Source organism: Megalopta genalis, chromosome 2 (genome assembly GCF_051020955.1).
Source record: "Megalopta genalis isolate 19385.01 chromosome 2, iyMegGena1_principal, whole genome shotgun sequence".
Classification (NCBI taxonomy): Eukaryota; Metazoa; Arthropoda; class Insecta; order Hymenoptera; family Halictidae; genus Megalopta; species Megalopta genalis.
In genome coordinates this window covers 10553686-10569239 of record NC_135014.1, presented here as the reverse complement: position 1 = coordinate 10569239, position 15554 = coordinate 10553686, and the positions used below count along the sequence as shown (strand labels likewise).

Here is a 15554-nt window from a genome sequence, read left to right as displayed (position 1 = left end):
TACAATCGATGGTGTCACTCACTTGATTATGTACGGCACGTATAAAGACTCCTCGTACAATTCTGTGGCCATTTTTGAGACTGCCCCTATGTTTCGACAGTCCATCAACCAAAATCTGGCGGACACTGTCGTGGTGAACGATACTCTGTCATTCATAAACGTCAATGGTGTGGAACCGGTAACATCTTCCCATTGTGACTCGCTTGTACCACCTAAATTAAATTAGTTTAGCCGATGCAGATCTTAGTTACCGTTCCCATGCATTTCTTGGACGATTTACCTGCAATGCTGCAAAGCAGACGCAGCGTCGGCGTTTCGCCTCCATACTGATTAATCATACCCTTGTTCGCAGCTTCTGGCACAGGTATAGTGAGGGTGATTGGTTTATGGAATTTACGTCTTCTGGGTTCTATCGTTATCACAGGCGAAACAGCAACGCAATTGCCAAGCAGTTTCGCAGTAAGTTCTGCAGGAATCACGTGCGCCTAATGGAGAAGAACAAATTCTGTAATAATCATTACCACGTCGAAGCATTCCATTGATCTTGCAGGATCATATTTACCTGCAGCCCAACTTTAATTTTCTTGGTCAATGCTCCAGGTGGAAAGACCGCTTGAACATGGTTGGCCACGCTTGATATCAAAATACCACCCTCAGCACCGATCACGTGAACTTCCTGCTTAATTCTTGTCACCGTAGCAAAATACTGGGGGAAGTCCGTCGTTAATATGCGAGTGATTCTTCCAGAATGGGTGGCGCTCATTTGGGTATCTGAAAAATTCAATTTATAGGATAGGATTTGATGATATCAAAAATTACAATTACCGTATGGAGTGTTCAACAATGTGTCATCATTGTCGACCGAGTTGTCATGCTCCTTCCAAGTCTCTCCATTTTCACTTCTAAGGATGATAATCTCTCTCCCTTTGCCTTGAATGGACGCAAAGTGCGGTATGTCGATTAAAACAGGTCTGAAACAAAGGTCAACCAATTTAGGAAACTTCTCGGCAATCGATTAAACACAATTAAGAGAATAATTTACCCAAGGAATGTTACGCCGACTGGTCCCATTTCGATTATGCGAGTCGCCAACGCCTCTCCTTCCATCAAAGGAGGAGGATTTGCTACCTTGCTAGGCTTTACCAGTCTACAAGTGACACGAATCGGCATTGTTGCTCTACGAGGCGGAACAATGATGCGCACACCACTGTGTCTGCATCCTCTCATTGCACCTCCGCGTGCATCCACCAAAAAGCTAACTAAAAATCTGGAAAATTAACATCGTTAGCACAATGATTTTATTAACTCGATTATACTCGTTCCAAATCCAAATTACTTACGATCTGAAATGCAGTCGGCTAAAAGTAGAAATATTTTTATGTCAATATTAGTTCGCAAGCGAAGCGTTATGTTCATAGCTCGATGCAGAAATTATTAATCGCATCATAATTAGTAGTGCATAGTTACCCCAGATTGTAGCCCTCTGTGTCGAAATTCTCTGCCAGACAGTAGTTATTGCTTTGCGTGAACTCCTGTTTCCCTTCTTTTATAACTAATAAAACAGAATTCACTAATATGCGTCCAACTAATCCGAATTTTGTCTAATTATTTATCAAAACAAACGTTACCTTGTCTGTGAATTGGATCGTCCCTTGTAACATCAATGGGAAGAGAATCATCTCTCAAACTTTTCATCAGGTCCGCAGTTAGGTAGCGGTACGGTTGCTCGCTAATTAGCGCATCTGATCCTGAACAAGGAATACACAAATTAATTCAATTTATCGAAATAACAATTCCGAATTTGTTGTTACCTCCTTCGTCGTCCGAGTCGGACATGAAGCTGGTTTCCTGCAGACTTTCCGGTGCAATCACTCTGTACTTCTCAACGCAATTTACATTGTCTGGTACTTTAATTATCAGAGTATCATACGGCAACCCTTTCAGCACTTCCGTGACAGATATGTATCCTAACTTCTGAGCTATGTTCAACGCGCTCAAACCGTCCTGCAAATATAATTTCTGCTTCTTCTAGTGCTCTTTAAAATTTCTGTGATTCTTTGAACATTCTACTCACATTAGTCCGCGCTTTGTGAGATGCATTACCCTCTAGCAAAGCGGTAACGATGTGAGCATGACCTTGCTGAGCAGCCTGATGAAGAGGCGTGTAGCTCTGATTAGTTTTCACATTAATGTCTGCATTGTGCTTCAACAGGAATCGGATCATCGACAGATTTCCGAAATGCGCAGCTACATGAATGGGCCGGTAGCCAGTTTCAGTTTCACTTTCAACATTTGCGCCATTTTTCACCAGAATTGAAGCCACCCTGATGAAGTCCTCTTGAGCACATAGATGCAGAGCGGTCAGACCATTCTGAAAAGAAGAAGCATTAATTATTACAGGTCATTACTTTTAACTAGGAGTCTTGACTTCTAGCGGGTGATACATTACCTTGGACTTATGATTAGGGTCAGCCCCGTGTTCAATTAACAAGTTCGTCATGTCATAGTGACCCTTCTGCGCACTCAGATGCAACGGGGTGAATCCTGCTTTTGATTCAGCATTCGCGTTGGCTCCATTTTCCAAGAGAGTGGAAGCAATGTCCATCTGAAAATCATGGGATTGTTTTGTTAATAATTTATTCATACGACTTCGCTTTGTAAAATTAAATTACCTGGTTCTTATGAGCTGCAATGTGCAGAGGTGTGTGTCCATTCTGCGATGCAAGATGCGGCGATGCACCCTTCTCTAGCAACAAATTAGCTACGTTTGGATGATCGTAGTGGCACGCCAGGTGCAGTGGTGAAATGTCGTTCTGAAACAGTTCACATCCTCGATTTTAAAATACTAATTAGTTTAACAGACATGCTTTTAGCAACTTTAAAATAAATTAAATCGGGCCGCTGTTCTCTTGAAGTAGAAGCACTCGGTCATAGTCAGACACGACAAATTTAACGTTCCCTCAAAAAGGAAACTCTTTGGTTTCAATAACTAACTATTCTATTGTCTACATTGAATAATGTGTCGTAAATTATATCATAGCATTTATTTTTAATTGTTCTGTAAATTATACAAAATTGGAAACAACTGGAAATTAAGAGAAAGTGAAATACAGAATATAATGGTGGACTCGTGTATAGAAAATATTAAAAAGAAAATATATGCATGGATTGTACAAACCTTTCCTTGGACATCTAACACACTGTTCCTCTGCAAGAGTATCTTTGCGACACTCATGTTGCCATATTTAGCCGCTATATGCAAAGGAGTAAAACCGTTCTTAGTCGTAGCATTAAGGGAAGCGTTATTTTCCACAAGGATAGCGGCCACCTGCATAGAAAAATATCCGTTCAAATACATTTGCGCGATTGTTAAACAATACAGACAAACAAGGACTCGAATAAAAAATGACAGTCTTTCTTTTTCATATCATATCACACTGGAACAATTTCTTCGTATTTTTGGGAATATTAGCGAGAAATCAAAATTTCACGGTGTTAGTTTAATTACTCAGTCACTGTAAAAAAATAAATGTTAAGACGTGTTAATGAAGAGTCTACAAATGAAAGAACTGATCATAAAAAAAATATATAGCTTACCTTCGACAGCTAATAATTATAAAGCTCGTTTTACGCTACTCTTACGTTTTACATTTTACAGGATGCAACGAAACGATACTTAATTAACACACGATTCTCCTACACACACATACACACACAATCTTCGCGAAAGTCGCACAATTAAACTAAGTTTGTTACAAACGTATTATAACGTATATATAAATAATTTTATTCCATCGTAAACGATGGGAAATCATTTTCAGGGCACAAATAATAACGAGAGGGAATAATTAATCTCAAAAAAGAGCATGCAAAACTGTTAAACTGAGAAGTAAGGCACATAAATAGTAATCAATGTGACGAAACGTTTTATTAAAATTTCATACATGTAAAGAACTTAAACGTAAATTATAATGAACGTAAATAAAAATTTTCAAGACACGTGAGATGATGTTGCGAATGATGATGGCGATGATGGAATCTCGCAGGAATAAATAATAATAATACGTGATAACGAGAAAATAATAAACGTTTACGTGTCGCAGTTGCTATATAAGGTATTCGCGTAGTCTCGTCCAAAATAAATAGATTTCGTTTTGCGTGCAGATATAGTCCGCTATTTCTGAGATTTCTTTGTACATTACCTCCTCCTGGCCCTCCTTCGATGCTATATGCAAAGCTGTGTACATATCTTTCGTGGTGGTGTCGACGGCTGCGCCATGTTGCAACAGCAGCATAACAATATCAATATTTCCTAATCGGGATGCTATGTGCAGCGGCGTTTGTTGCTCCTGAAAATTACACACAGTCGGGCTAAATAAAGTGAACGGGTATTCTCTCGCTATCGATAATCGTCCTAATTAGGAAAACAAAGTAAGACTCGAGCAAGACTGGTTAATAGACTGTACATATGCTAAATAACTGGGCAAATGTTTATTCGTATGTGCATATTATTTATAAGTGATCGGTAAATGATCGATAAGCGATCAGTAAAGGTATTCAATTTTCTAAGGACAGTACAAACATACAAAAATATACCTGGGAATCTTATTATGATATTATGTTTGATAATTGAAGAGATATTACACAGGTGTTTAGATATCAACGGTGTATTGCAATATTAATTCCACGGGAAATAATGAAACTGTTGGATTCAGAGACTCACGTATCGTTCTGGCTAGATGGTTCATAGAGACTTACCCGTGCACGAGCATCGACCTTAGCTCCGTTTCTTAACAAAATTCGAATAATGTCTGTCTGATTAGCCCTAGCTGCCAGGTGCAGGGGTGTCTCGCCCCTAACGGTGGGCACGTCCGGATTGGCCTCGTGTTGCAGCAGAAATATCACGATATTCATACATCCCATAAAACTGGCCACATGCAATGGAGTCAGTCCAGACTGTAAAATATAGACACGTCTCGTTAAATACAATAGAAAACAGGATCCCTCCTCTCCAGGAACATACGTATACATCCAGGGAACACAAAACAAACACTAACATTTACCACACATAAAAATAACCATCCGTTATCGAGAGCAAGACAGTATTTATTAACCAGTCTTTAAAGAAAGAAAAATAATTCATCGGTTCCTCTCAAGACCATTCGATAGATCCTTTATGTCCTTGAAGTTGTCGCGCGCGACTCTTTTAGAAAAGCATTTAGCAATTTGATGAAAAAGAAAAAAATGGTACTTTGAGGGACCCCGAAGGACAGAAAGGAAAATGTATCGCGCATGGATACAGGCGACGATTACACGCATGCCCAGTGAATTATCCTCCGCATGCTGACCACGCTGTTAATTACAAATGTACTTTGAATGCCGCCAGACGTGTTCCCTCCGAAGGATACGCTTCGACAGGACAACGATCGAGAACACACACGATCTCATGCAGAACTAAAGAGACACAGTTTACTGTTCGGCACGTCCGATTACCTCGGTCGTAGATTCGATCGAAGCTCCGTGTTTTAACAACAGTTCGACGACCTTGATTTTATTCTTCTTGCACGCGATATGCAACGGGGTGAAGCCGTTCAACGCGCGTGCATTCGGGTCCGCTTTTCGATCGAGGAGCAATTTGGCGACTCTAACGTGACCGCAGTGCGCGGCGACGTGGAGAGACGTTAAATAATCGATCGTCACTTCGTCCACCGGGGCTCGGTGATACAATAACACCCTTGCTGCGTCCACGTGATCCCCTTGCGATGCCATGTGCAGCGGCGCGAGACCATTCTGACAAAAATATAATTGTATTGTAATCAAAATAAATTAAATTAATTAAAAAATAATTAAATTATAACTAAAATAAAAGACTAAGCATCGAATATTTATTGCAAGAGATTATCATTGTTTGTCTCCTTGGTCTGTCAGTCTGTGTCAATCGTTGACAGTGTTATACGTACTTTCGTACGCGCGCTGATAGGCGCGGAGTGTTCGAGAAGCGTGATGATCACTTGTTCATGTCCGGATCTAGCTGCACAATGAAGCGGCGTCAAGCCGTCCCTAGTTTTCGCATCGATTTGTGCAGAATTTTCTAATAATACTTTAACCATATTGTTTTTACCCCATTTCGCTGCGACGTGCAACGGGCTTATATTGTGCTGCAACAAGAGAAGAGAAAGTTTTTATTATTCGATCTTGTTCAAGACCGTTGTTCAATCTCGACAACCGTGTTAATTTTTACGCCGCACAATCGAGCTTCGCCGACAAGCAATCGTGCTATCGTAATTTTCCTTCGTGATAGGAGCGAATCCGTGGGACATTACCTTCGCTAAATAATTCACATCGGCGCCACGCTTAATTAACAAACGAGCTATCTCCTCGTATCCGTAATGGGAGGCGATATGTAAAGGTGTGAAACCACTTTTCGAGGTGACGTCGGGTTTGTGGTCGTTCTAAGAAAGAAATCGTTTCGCATGAGCATCGAAATGCACGAGCATTGAGAAGGTGACGGGCTTAATTAAACGGATCAATTGCCACCTGTAGTAACAAATCCGCGGCTTTGCAATCGTTCTTCTTGGCAGCGATGTGCAACGCCGGCAGTCTGACTTTCCCCTTCGAGTCGTTTTCCAAGAGCACGCTGACAACCTTGTCGTGTCCTTGCTGCATCGCCACAGCAAGAGGCGTGAATCCATCCTAAAAACAATCGGAAAAGCTTGTACATACGACCGTCAGATTTTTAATTAATCGATTCCGTAAAGTTTCGATTATTTTAAAAACATGAAAATTCGAATCGATTTGCACCGAGCGGTCCAAACATTTTTTAACGCGTTTACCTCGGTGGCGAGGCTCTGATTCGCTCCATTGCTCAGCAATACTTTGACGACTTGATCGTGATTCTCTTGAGCGGCCATGTACAAAGGCGTGAAACCGTTCTGCGACTGTATATTAACCGCGGCTCCATATTGAATTAGAATATTAACTATTTCCTCTTGGCCAGCTGGAAACGGATCACGCGGCACGTTAATTAGATCAATCTTGAATCGTTTATTCAATAGTCGCGACAGTTACCTAGGGAAGCTATGTGCAACGCTGTGTTGCCCTTTTTGGTAGCTGCATCAACCTTGGCGCCTCTCTTCAACAATTCGGTTACTATCTCGACGTGGCCATCCTTCGATGCTAAATGTAAAGCATTTAAACCGTTCTGAAACACAGAATTCTTCATTTTAGTGTCCGGTCAATCTTTACCGGTTTCAATACTCGAAATTTATCCAGACGAAAGTCTCCGGTATCATTATTAATCGTCTGTCGGAATCATTATTAATCGAATCGACGAGACATAAACTTCGGCACACAAATTTTCCAAAATTAGATCGTTAATAAATATTAATTGCTCCGAATAATTTCAAGAAAAAAACTTCTCGGTTTACCTTAACGGGACTAATATATATTTTTCGATAACAATCGACACAAGACTAGGTTCGTTTAAACATCGTGCGAGATCTACGGTAATGCATGCTTGGATAAACAAGTTCGCCTAAATGGTCCTCCTAGATAAAATAACCTAAAAATATGTTTACAACATCAGGAACTGTAAAACAAAGTAAACAGAAACCAGTCGTTTCGACCGATTTGGCAGTTCTGTTAATAATTACCCGGAAACGATGTTACAAAGAAAATGGCTGTCTTTCTCTCTCGCGGGACTTCGATAATTACCAGAGGCAGATTACCGCGGTTTTTGATCTCGTCCACGCGATTCGTTTTCAATTGGCTCGCGTGTCTGCCCGTCACCGGCTATATCTACTCGAAAGCAAAGTTTCCAGACAACGCACGGTAATATTTCACTTGAAACTCGGCTAACCGAGGCTACGGTATATACACGGCGAACAATAAACGGTTCGTTAATTCGTAATTCGTTGTACTCACCGAGTTGGCTGTGTTGATGTCCAAGTCGGTGTCGAGGAATTCGACCACTTTCTCAAGGTTTCCAGACCGAGCAGCGCGAAGGAATGCTGTCGTGTCGTCAGCCTGTGCCGAAAACAGAACGTAATTAATCAAACAGCCCATCGACTCCCGCAACCCCGTTCCATTAAACACCCCGCGCGCGTACCATCTTCGATTCGATCCTCCGCAGTCCGTAAAACCTACCCACAGCCCCGGAATCGAACCTTTCACACCGAATATACCACCACCGAATCGCTTGCGAATTCTCGCCGGATAGGGGGTTCGAATAATCCTACCCCCGGGAAATTTCGCTTTCAACGTCCTCCTCCTCCCCCGCTCGGAAGGACACCGCCGTGTTCTGCGCGTCTCGCAAAAATATCTCCTCTTCCGTTCGCGGACCAGGATCGTGTTTATAGACGAGCCATGGTGGCGAGTCTCGCGATCACGGTGCAACACTTAAAAAGACGACATGTCTACGCAGGCTCCGGCAATCGTAATCTACGCTTGAAAATTCGTCCTGATCGAAATAGTCGCAGGAAAGAGGACTATCGTTAGCACTGTCTTGGGGTCAGTCCGCAGGTTGACCTTGAGCAACGCATCACAAAATCATCGATGTCGCAGAGGGATGATTTTCGTAAACCCGTATCCGCGACAGAAAAAGAAATTCCACGGGAAACCGTACACGCATCGTCCTCCTCCCCCTCACCCCTCGCCGCGTATTGTTCGCACGAAAGAACCGCGGCCGGATCGATCGGGATCGCAATTTTTGGGAAATCGGCCGATTGATGATCGCCGCAGCATTCGTACGGCAGCAGCCGGCTTATGAAACCTCGTCTTTCGTGCGTTATATATCTCGTAATCATCCCCTCCCGCGGGGTGCACCCGGTCTAGAACGCGGCTGGAGAGAGAGAGAGAGAGAGAGAGAGAGAGAGAGAGAGAGAGAGAGAGAGATGGCCGGATAGAGAGACTTGGGCGGACGATTCGCCGAATAAGAGAAGAAGCTCGCCTAAATTCCTGTACATCTGACATTTCGTGTGCCGGTGTTCCTGCAGGGAGATCGATAGGGTTCTCGGCGGCCCTATCCTCCCTCGTCCTGAGCACACACCCTTCGATCGGGCCGGGCGAGACGGGGAGAGGAGAGCGGCGCCGGCTATCAGAAATCCGGCGGAGACCATGCAGAGGAATCGCGGGCCTACCTGGCTGGTGTTGTCCGTGACCATCGTGCTATCTGTTCGGCTGGTGGACCACCCGGACGGCTCTCCTCGATTCGGTTCACCTGTCCAGCCGACGCCGGACTCGGACGCAGATCGTTATCCGAGCTTTTGTTGTTCCTCTGTCCCTAGGCTCGCACCGCGATAATCACCACCATTCATGCGTTCCTCGAGTAACGCCGAACGCAAACAGGAGTATAGGAGCCGCCCCCGTATGCCGGCCAAGGCGCAGAATCGAGCGGCAACGATTACGGGAAAAACAGGGGTTGCATCGTTGCCTCCTTTACTCGGCCTCCCTCTCTCTTTCTATCTCTCTCTCTCTCTCTCTCTCCTCTCCCTTTCAACGCCCGCCCCGTACACCTGTCCTTATTCCATCGGCGGGCCTGCGAGCCGGTGCCGCGGTTCTTTATCAGAGGGGGTGCGCAAGCGCCTCGGGGTGCGTTCTCTTCGCCCGGCGTCCGAAACCCCTTCGCCGGAAATCCACGTAAGATTAACCGCGCCGGCCGAGACTTACCGGCGGAGTAAATCAACTTGGACGAAAAAATCGGCCAATGGAAGCCGCATCGGGCCCCGGACTGCGGAGATTGTGCGGACGCGAGCAGGGTGAAGCGACTTCTCAAGCTTCCTTCCGCACCTTGTGCCTTGAACTTTCGACGGTACGCTTTCGTGAGAACGATTCTTCGATCGTTTTCGCGCGATCGAGACGCTGCTTTACGAACGGTCCCTTGCTCGATGGGACCGTTTGGGTCCCATGGGTCGATTGGTATCGCGAGTGGTTGTCTCGGCGCTTCTGCTGATCCGATTAATAAAGACCGCGTGACACGATTTGCTAAATATGAATTCTGTCACGAGAGCAATGAAAACAAATGAGATGACACGCGACGAACAAAAATCGTCTCGTTCTATCAGGAAAATTTGCTCGACGACAGGGAGGACGAAGAAGTGCCGTCGATGAAAGAAATCGCAGCGCGAAGATAGTGCGGAGAGAATTGAAAAATGTCGCCGCATTATTTTCAGTCGGTTCAATTATTTGGAGAAGAATTAGCTTTTCATTCAGTTTCGATTTCCTGTGACCGACCTGGACGATTTTTATTTCACATGGAAATCCGCGGAAACGTTGGAAAATTTTGTCCATGAATCCCGATCTACCCATGGATTTGCAGGCTGAAGTGTCCCCTTTGCAACGACCCCGTGAAACTTGGTGTACGATGTTTTCTTAGCCATTTTTTGTCGCGTGAAAGCTCGATAAAGCAACTATGAAAAAATCGCGGAAGAAAGTTTAAGTGTTCGTTGCAAAGGGGTGGCTTCGATCTTCGAATTCGTGTTGGGTATAGTCGCGAACAAAATTTTCCAACGCGTCGAAAATGCTGGCCAAAAAATCAGCCAAAATAGAAAAACGCCGAAAAAAATAGCCGAAATAGAAGCTTCGAGCTTTAAAACGAGTCCAGTTTGATTATCGCACGACTCGTTTTTACGAAATTATCTGAATTTTCTTGGCGACGCGCTAATTCTCGCAGCCGCGTTATCGGATTTCTATCGTTTATTATTCTTGTATAAAAATACAGATTCGCATAAAGTTGTAGCGATGACCCGACGGTATTTCTGATCATTAACTTTTCTTCCGCCAGTGTACAACGGTTGGATAAGCCGCGCGGAAATTGAATTAATCGTTGAAAAATCGGCGATCGATTTAATCAATTGATTAATCGATTAAATAGCTTCCACCGTATATGCAAAGAATAGCAGTGGTTAATCAATTCTTCAACTAATAATTAAAGTCGAGGAGCACTGTTAATTGCAGTTAATAACAAGGTATCGCTAATTGCAATCCGTGATTAAAGCAGCAATTAAGGAGCAAGGCTCATACTAGGGTAGTTTGTTGAAGGAAATTGGATTTGAAAGAGTTTGTCGAACGCGCTCTGATAACTGCCGGTTGAGCAGCTGTGGTATAATTGGCAGAGGTCTAGGGGAGGAAATGAGTCGAAAATGTTTCGAGTGTTCGAAGTTCATGTGTCTTGAATTTTATTCGAACTTTTTAAGGTCGTTTCAATCCCCTGCTAATTGTGCGAGCTGTATTTAGCCACGAGTCGAGAACACACTGGTATTCGATAAATAAATCTTGAATTTCCTGGAATGCTCTAATTTATATATTTTATAATTATAGTTGATTCGAAATTTCAAGCTTCGATTCATCTGAGATTTAATGTTGAAACCGGAAGAGGGTTGCACGAATGAATTAATGTGCTGTTTATGTGGATTTTCTAAAAATATTTATGAACTTCTAAAATACTGGAATTTAGCCAATATTACGACATGTGTAAATACTGTATCATAGTAACTGACACCCTATTTTATCGCATTGGATGCACTATCAAATCTCACCCACAAAATCTATTTAATATTTTCTCTTGTTATGTCACAGCGTGGAAACATATTTCGATCACCATAACTTTGCATTCGCGTAGGAACGTCGTTCAAACTATTGGTTTTCAAATTGTGATTTTTGTTTAAAAAATTTTCGTTACAAGTTACCTTCACTTGACATGACATACATACATACAGGAAAAAAGAGCATTGTTTTAAATATATGCCGTGCGAACGTCGATACGGAAACGCGACCACGGATGTGTGAGAAATTTTGTTCACAATGTTACAGCACACATTTTTACCTGGAGCCTAATGATCGGCGGAAATGCTTCCTCTGTCGTCATTCCCAAATAATAACTGTGTGTTTCGTTTGACAGACTTTGCATATACGTATATTTTCTACGCCCCATACTGAAAACGTAGGTCAGGTGTTATTTATAGCATTGTGTTTTATTCTCATACACGCTTTTGTGCTACATTTGCTTTAGCGGTTTGTATATACCCCTATTTTATTTGAATCACTTGAACCCGCCGAATAACATTTAATTGTCACCAGAAATTCCCGTTCGGTTTCTAATGTTAATTTAATTCTTAAAAGTACGCGTTTTTGGAGCTACAATTAAAATCTGCATTCAATGTGTCCAACCTTCATTAAAAGAATACTTCATACACGCACAATACACTAATGATCAACGATTCTCAGTGATCAATAACTAAAAACTAAAGAATTTCCTAAATGAACGCATTATAACTTCACAAATATATTTTATTGTGATATGTTTGTTTTAATTATTTTATTTGACCATGGTATCACAGATCGTTTACTAAGAGTACTTATGTGTAATCATTCTCTATGTATTTATATTTACTTATCTTAATTTCATTCACTTACTATGCCTAATTCCACCAAAAGCTTATTGAAAAGCTTGGTGTTAAAGCAGTTACATGATGCCACCACCTTGGAGGAATATAAAGCATTTCTCCAGGTTTTAAATAACTCACAAACCCTGACGATTTTTTGAAATTTGGCCATTGCTCATAGTTCGGATTTAAAGGATCTACTTGAGCAGTATTGTTAAGTAATCGTGTATCATATGGATACAGATTAGGTGAATCTTTTGGATCATATAAGATAACTCTTTTATATCCAAATACCTAAAAAGAATAGAACGATATAAAAAAGCTGATTGTTTTTAATTTATACAAAGCTACTATAATTTCCTACCTGGCACAGGAGATTATTTTTCGGATCGAAGTGCAATGGTGAGACAGTTCCACTGGGCCCAAACCATGCATTTATGTCTGGTTGTTCCACTTCATCGTTGTCTGTGAAATTACAATACTCAGGTATTGTAAAATCATCTTTCAATTCTGGAATCTGCAATTATCATTGTAAGATTTTAAAGTTTCTAAATAAATTTACAAAAGTATGTAAAAACCTGTTCAAAAAGTTGATGTTGAGCCAAATATCCAATTTTATCGTGTTTTGATAATATATGATTTTGTAAAAATTCGGAAAACAGAACAAGTTGCTGGGTCCAGTCTTCGTCTGTGTAACGTGATCCAATTTCAATTGGTACCGTTCGATGTCCTGCTACTCTACTTAAATAATTGATATTTTGCCATTGTTCCAAAGCTCTCCAATGATTAATGCAATCTGAAATTAGAAGATACCTAATATCAAAACAAAATTAATGTTTCAACAAATTATTTTAAACGAATATATCAATCACCTTTTAGAAGTGCTGGAATTTTAAGCCTGAAGATTTCTTTGTAGAACAATTCCATTGATGGTTCATTGTATTCACGGATGTTTTTGAATCCAGGAAGAGTAACATCAACTATACTTTCAAAACCGCCAATTAATTCCTTAAGAGATGATGCCTTCAATAATTGTGCTGAAAATATTACAATAAGTAAATATTAATGATTTTATAAGCAACTCATTAAATTAATTTTATTAGTTTAATATAATACTTACAGGCACTACAATTATTTAACTGTGATGCGATTGTTGGTAATAAATCAGGCATATTAAGAAGCGGTGATCCTAATAAAATACCTTTGTCTACTTGTTGGACAATACTTTTTAACAATGTCATGTTATTTGAGAACTTTTTGTCATCATTCTCATTATGTTGAATCTCAAGTAATACAGCCTATTAATTGATAATTTCAATTTATATCTCAATATTTATCGTACAACTTTAACTCTAACTCTAACTATTAAAATACCTTTAAGATAGTACATAATGAATAACAATATCGGTACTCTATTGGAACATACTTCCAATAACCAGCATTTAATATTTCCCACGTTTTGTCCAAACATGCTTCAATTAAGATTAATGAACTGTTTACCCACTTTTTCGATAAATCTCTGTTACAAAAAGAAATATAATTATGCACATATGCCATCATTTGAAAACCATAATTTCAGTAACAAGTGAATTTTTTAAATAATTAATATAGTATGGAACTTTTTCTATCCTATTTTTCAAATGATTTTGTTAGAAATACAAATAGCAGCCGAATGTGTATTCATTATGTATGTAATCTCAAATCTAAAAATGAACTTAATCTCTGACATACGTATATATGAAAAGTCTTTACGTTTCATTTCCACTGAATTCTTTCAGTCTTGTTGCTATTGGCAATAAATGTATTTTCATTTCAATGGGTAAACAATCCTTTACAGTTCCCATTAACTCCCATGGAACAATTCTTGCGACAAACATGTCTTTATACATAATCCAAAGATAACGAAGGTATAATACTAAACAAAAGGTGAAAAATAAAGTTTGTATTAAAATTGGTTTACTCAAATATAAATTGCTTTTTTGTACATAGGTTTGCTTAACGATGGCCATTGAACAAGTAGATAATCAACTATATAATACAAAATTTTCCCACTTAAAGATAATGTGTGCACTCTGCAAAAGCTTTCAATAAATACTATCGTAGTTCGTGTAACGAAAAACACTTTAAATAGAAACATAATGATACACAAAGGGACACAAGTGCCTGGGCCATTGCACAAAAGTAAATCTGGACGTTCTGTCCACAAAAGTGGTATCGACTCTAATGTTGCCCACAACGTAGTATAAATAGATGTAAAATACGACTGTCTAATTTCTCTACTCCGTTGAATCTTTATTATTTTGTAATCTGTATTATCTTTTTCTAAATCCTGCACTTTCTCTACACTTATTACATCTGTATCAGCGTGAACATAGATTCTTGGTGAATAATTCTTAAACTCTAAGTAACTAAGAATTCTTATCATTTCTGCAGTATGTCCACCAGACCCCAATATTATTAATGTTTTCACATTGTTAACGGAAGCAACATGCGTTCGTTTTGTCGTAAATGTCCGAAATATCATGAAACACATTCTCGTGAGAATTGCAACGCAAATAATTGTAAAAGTATAAATACAATATATTGCATACATTTCTCCAATATAACCTGTAAAAATGACAACGAAAGAATGAAGAATAAGATTTCAATAATTAATCCACTGAATCGACCGTTCTTACCCGGTGAAACACTTGTAACGCAGTTAACGCAATGAAGAAATATCAACAATGCAATGGTGAAATATTAACAATGCAGCTTCGAAACGTTCAATCAAATAGATTTTGTCAATTAAATTTGTTTGTCGCACCGCAATTTCAATAATTAATCCACTGAATCGACCGTTCTTACCCGGTGAAACACTTGTGACGCAGTTAACACAATGACGAAATATCAACAATGCAATGGTGAAATATTAACAATGCAGCTTCGAAACGTTCGATCAAATAGATTTTGTCAATTAAATTTGTTTGTCGCACCGTAATTTTGACGAGAAATATAATTTCTTCATAAGTTACGCACTTAAAATACACTTCAAAGCACAAGAAAGTATTCCGCCTCTTCTCCCATTGGCTGCTGACACACTACTGCGACTGCGCGACTATGGAACTAAATGAATAGCAATGGAGCAGTGGAGCACTCCATCTTCCGCGTGCGCATGCGTACGTAAATACAAAT

At 40.4% G+C, this 15554-nt stretch overlaps 3 protein-coding genes across 8 annotated transcripts in view; all 3 read right to left on the bottom strand.

The window, feature by feature from the left end:
- LOC117220855 (uncharacterized) overlaps positions 1-12156 on the bottom strand; it is a 30288-nt gene extending 18132 nt beyond the window's left edge. Inside the window, exons 1-23 of the mRNA XM_033471251.2 lie at positions 11822-12156; positions 7924-8025; positions 7069-7201; positions 6834-6997; positions 6538-6693; positions 6324-6452; positions 5961-6158; positions 5494-5790; positions 4759-4956; positions 4203-4349; positions 3179-3328; positions 2673-2813; positions 2450-2605; positions 2075-2371; positions 1812-2004; positions 1629-1748; positions 1468-1552; positions 1341-1358; positions 1043-1267; positions 826-971; positions 563-771; positions 281-485; positions 23-212 (exon numbers count right to left, since the gene is read on the bottom strand). Of these exons, the coding sequence (XP_033327142.2) occupies positions 23-212; positions 281-485; positions 563-771; positions 826-971; positions 1043-1267; positions 1341-1358; positions 1468-1552; positions 1629-1748; positions 1812-2004; positions 2075-2371; positions 2450-2605; positions 2673-2813; positions 3179-3328; positions 4203-4349; positions 4759-4956; positions 5494-5790; positions 5961-6158; positions 6324-6452; positions 6538-6693; positions 6834-6997; positions 7069-7201; positions 7924-8025; positions 11822-11929 (3767 nt within the window). The 5' untranslated portion in view covers positions 11930-12156. The remainder of the gene's footprint in view (positions 1-22; positions 213-280; positions 486-562; positions 772-825; positions 972-1042; positions 1268-1340; positions 1359-1467; positions 1553-1628; positions 1749-1811; positions 2005-2074; positions 2372-2449; positions 2606-2672; positions 2814-3178; positions 3329-4202; positions 4350-4758; positions 4957-5493; positions 5791-5960; positions 6159-6323; positions 6453-6537; positions 6694-6833; positions 6998-7068; positions 7202-7923; positions 8026-11821) is intronic.
- Positions 12157-12298: 142 nt separating this feature from the next.
- Positions 12299-15478, bottom strand: LOC117220858 (bifunctional peptidase and arginyl-hydroxylase JMJD5). 6 transcript variants are annotated; one of them, XM_033471258.2, is made up of 9 exons: positions 15059-15179; positions 14972-14987; positions 14133-14295; positions 13755-13899; positions 13501-13678; positions 13253-13417; positions 12959-13176; positions 12745-12897; positions 12299-12674 (listed from the first exon to the last, which is right to left on the bottom strand). In XM_033471258.2, the coding sequence occupies exons 3-9, from the start codon at positions 14267-14269 to the stop codon at positions 12417-12419; spliced, it is 1254 nt and encodes a 417-aa protein (XP_033327149.2). In that variant the 5' UTR covers positions 14270-14295; positions 14972-14987; positions 15059-15179; the 3' UTR covers positions 12299-12416. The 6 variants fall into 6 exon arrangements, with proteins under 6 accessions (XP_033327149.2, XP_033327155.2, XP_033327154.2 ...); XM_033471264.2 differs by lacking the exons at positions 14972-14987; positions 15059-15179 and adding an exon at positions 15356-15478; XM_033471263.2 differs by lacking the exons at positions 14972-14987; positions 15059-15179 and adding an exon at positions 15399-15472.
- Alg14 (ALG14, UDP-N-acetylglucosaminyltransferase subunit) lies at positions 14308-14978 on the bottom strand. Its single transcript, XM_076518347.1, has one exon. The coding sequence runs from the start codon at positions 14971-14973 to the stop codon at positions 14341-14343; it is 633 nt and encodes a 210-aa protein (XP_076374462.1). The 5' UTR covers positions 14974-14978; the 3' UTR covers positions 14308-14340.
- Positions 15479-15554: the final 76 nt, after the last annotated feature.

Coding starts and splice junctions, on each gene's coding strand:
- LOC117220858 (XM_033471264.2), bottom strand. CDS start 14,269: ATGTATAAAGACATGTTTGTCGCAAGAATTGTTCCATGGGAGTTAATG. Junction 13,900..14,132: donor GAATTCAGTGGAAATGAAAC/GTAAAGACTTTT, acceptor TTTTTGTAACAG/AGATTTATCGAAAAAGTGGG. Junction 13,679..13,754: donor CATTATGTACTATCTTAAAG/GTATTTTAATAG, acceptor ATCAATTAATAG/GCTGTATTACTTGAGATTCA.
- Alg14 (XM_076518347.1), bottom strand. CDS start 14,973: ATGTATGCAATATATTGTATTTATACTTTTACAATTATTTGCGTTGCA.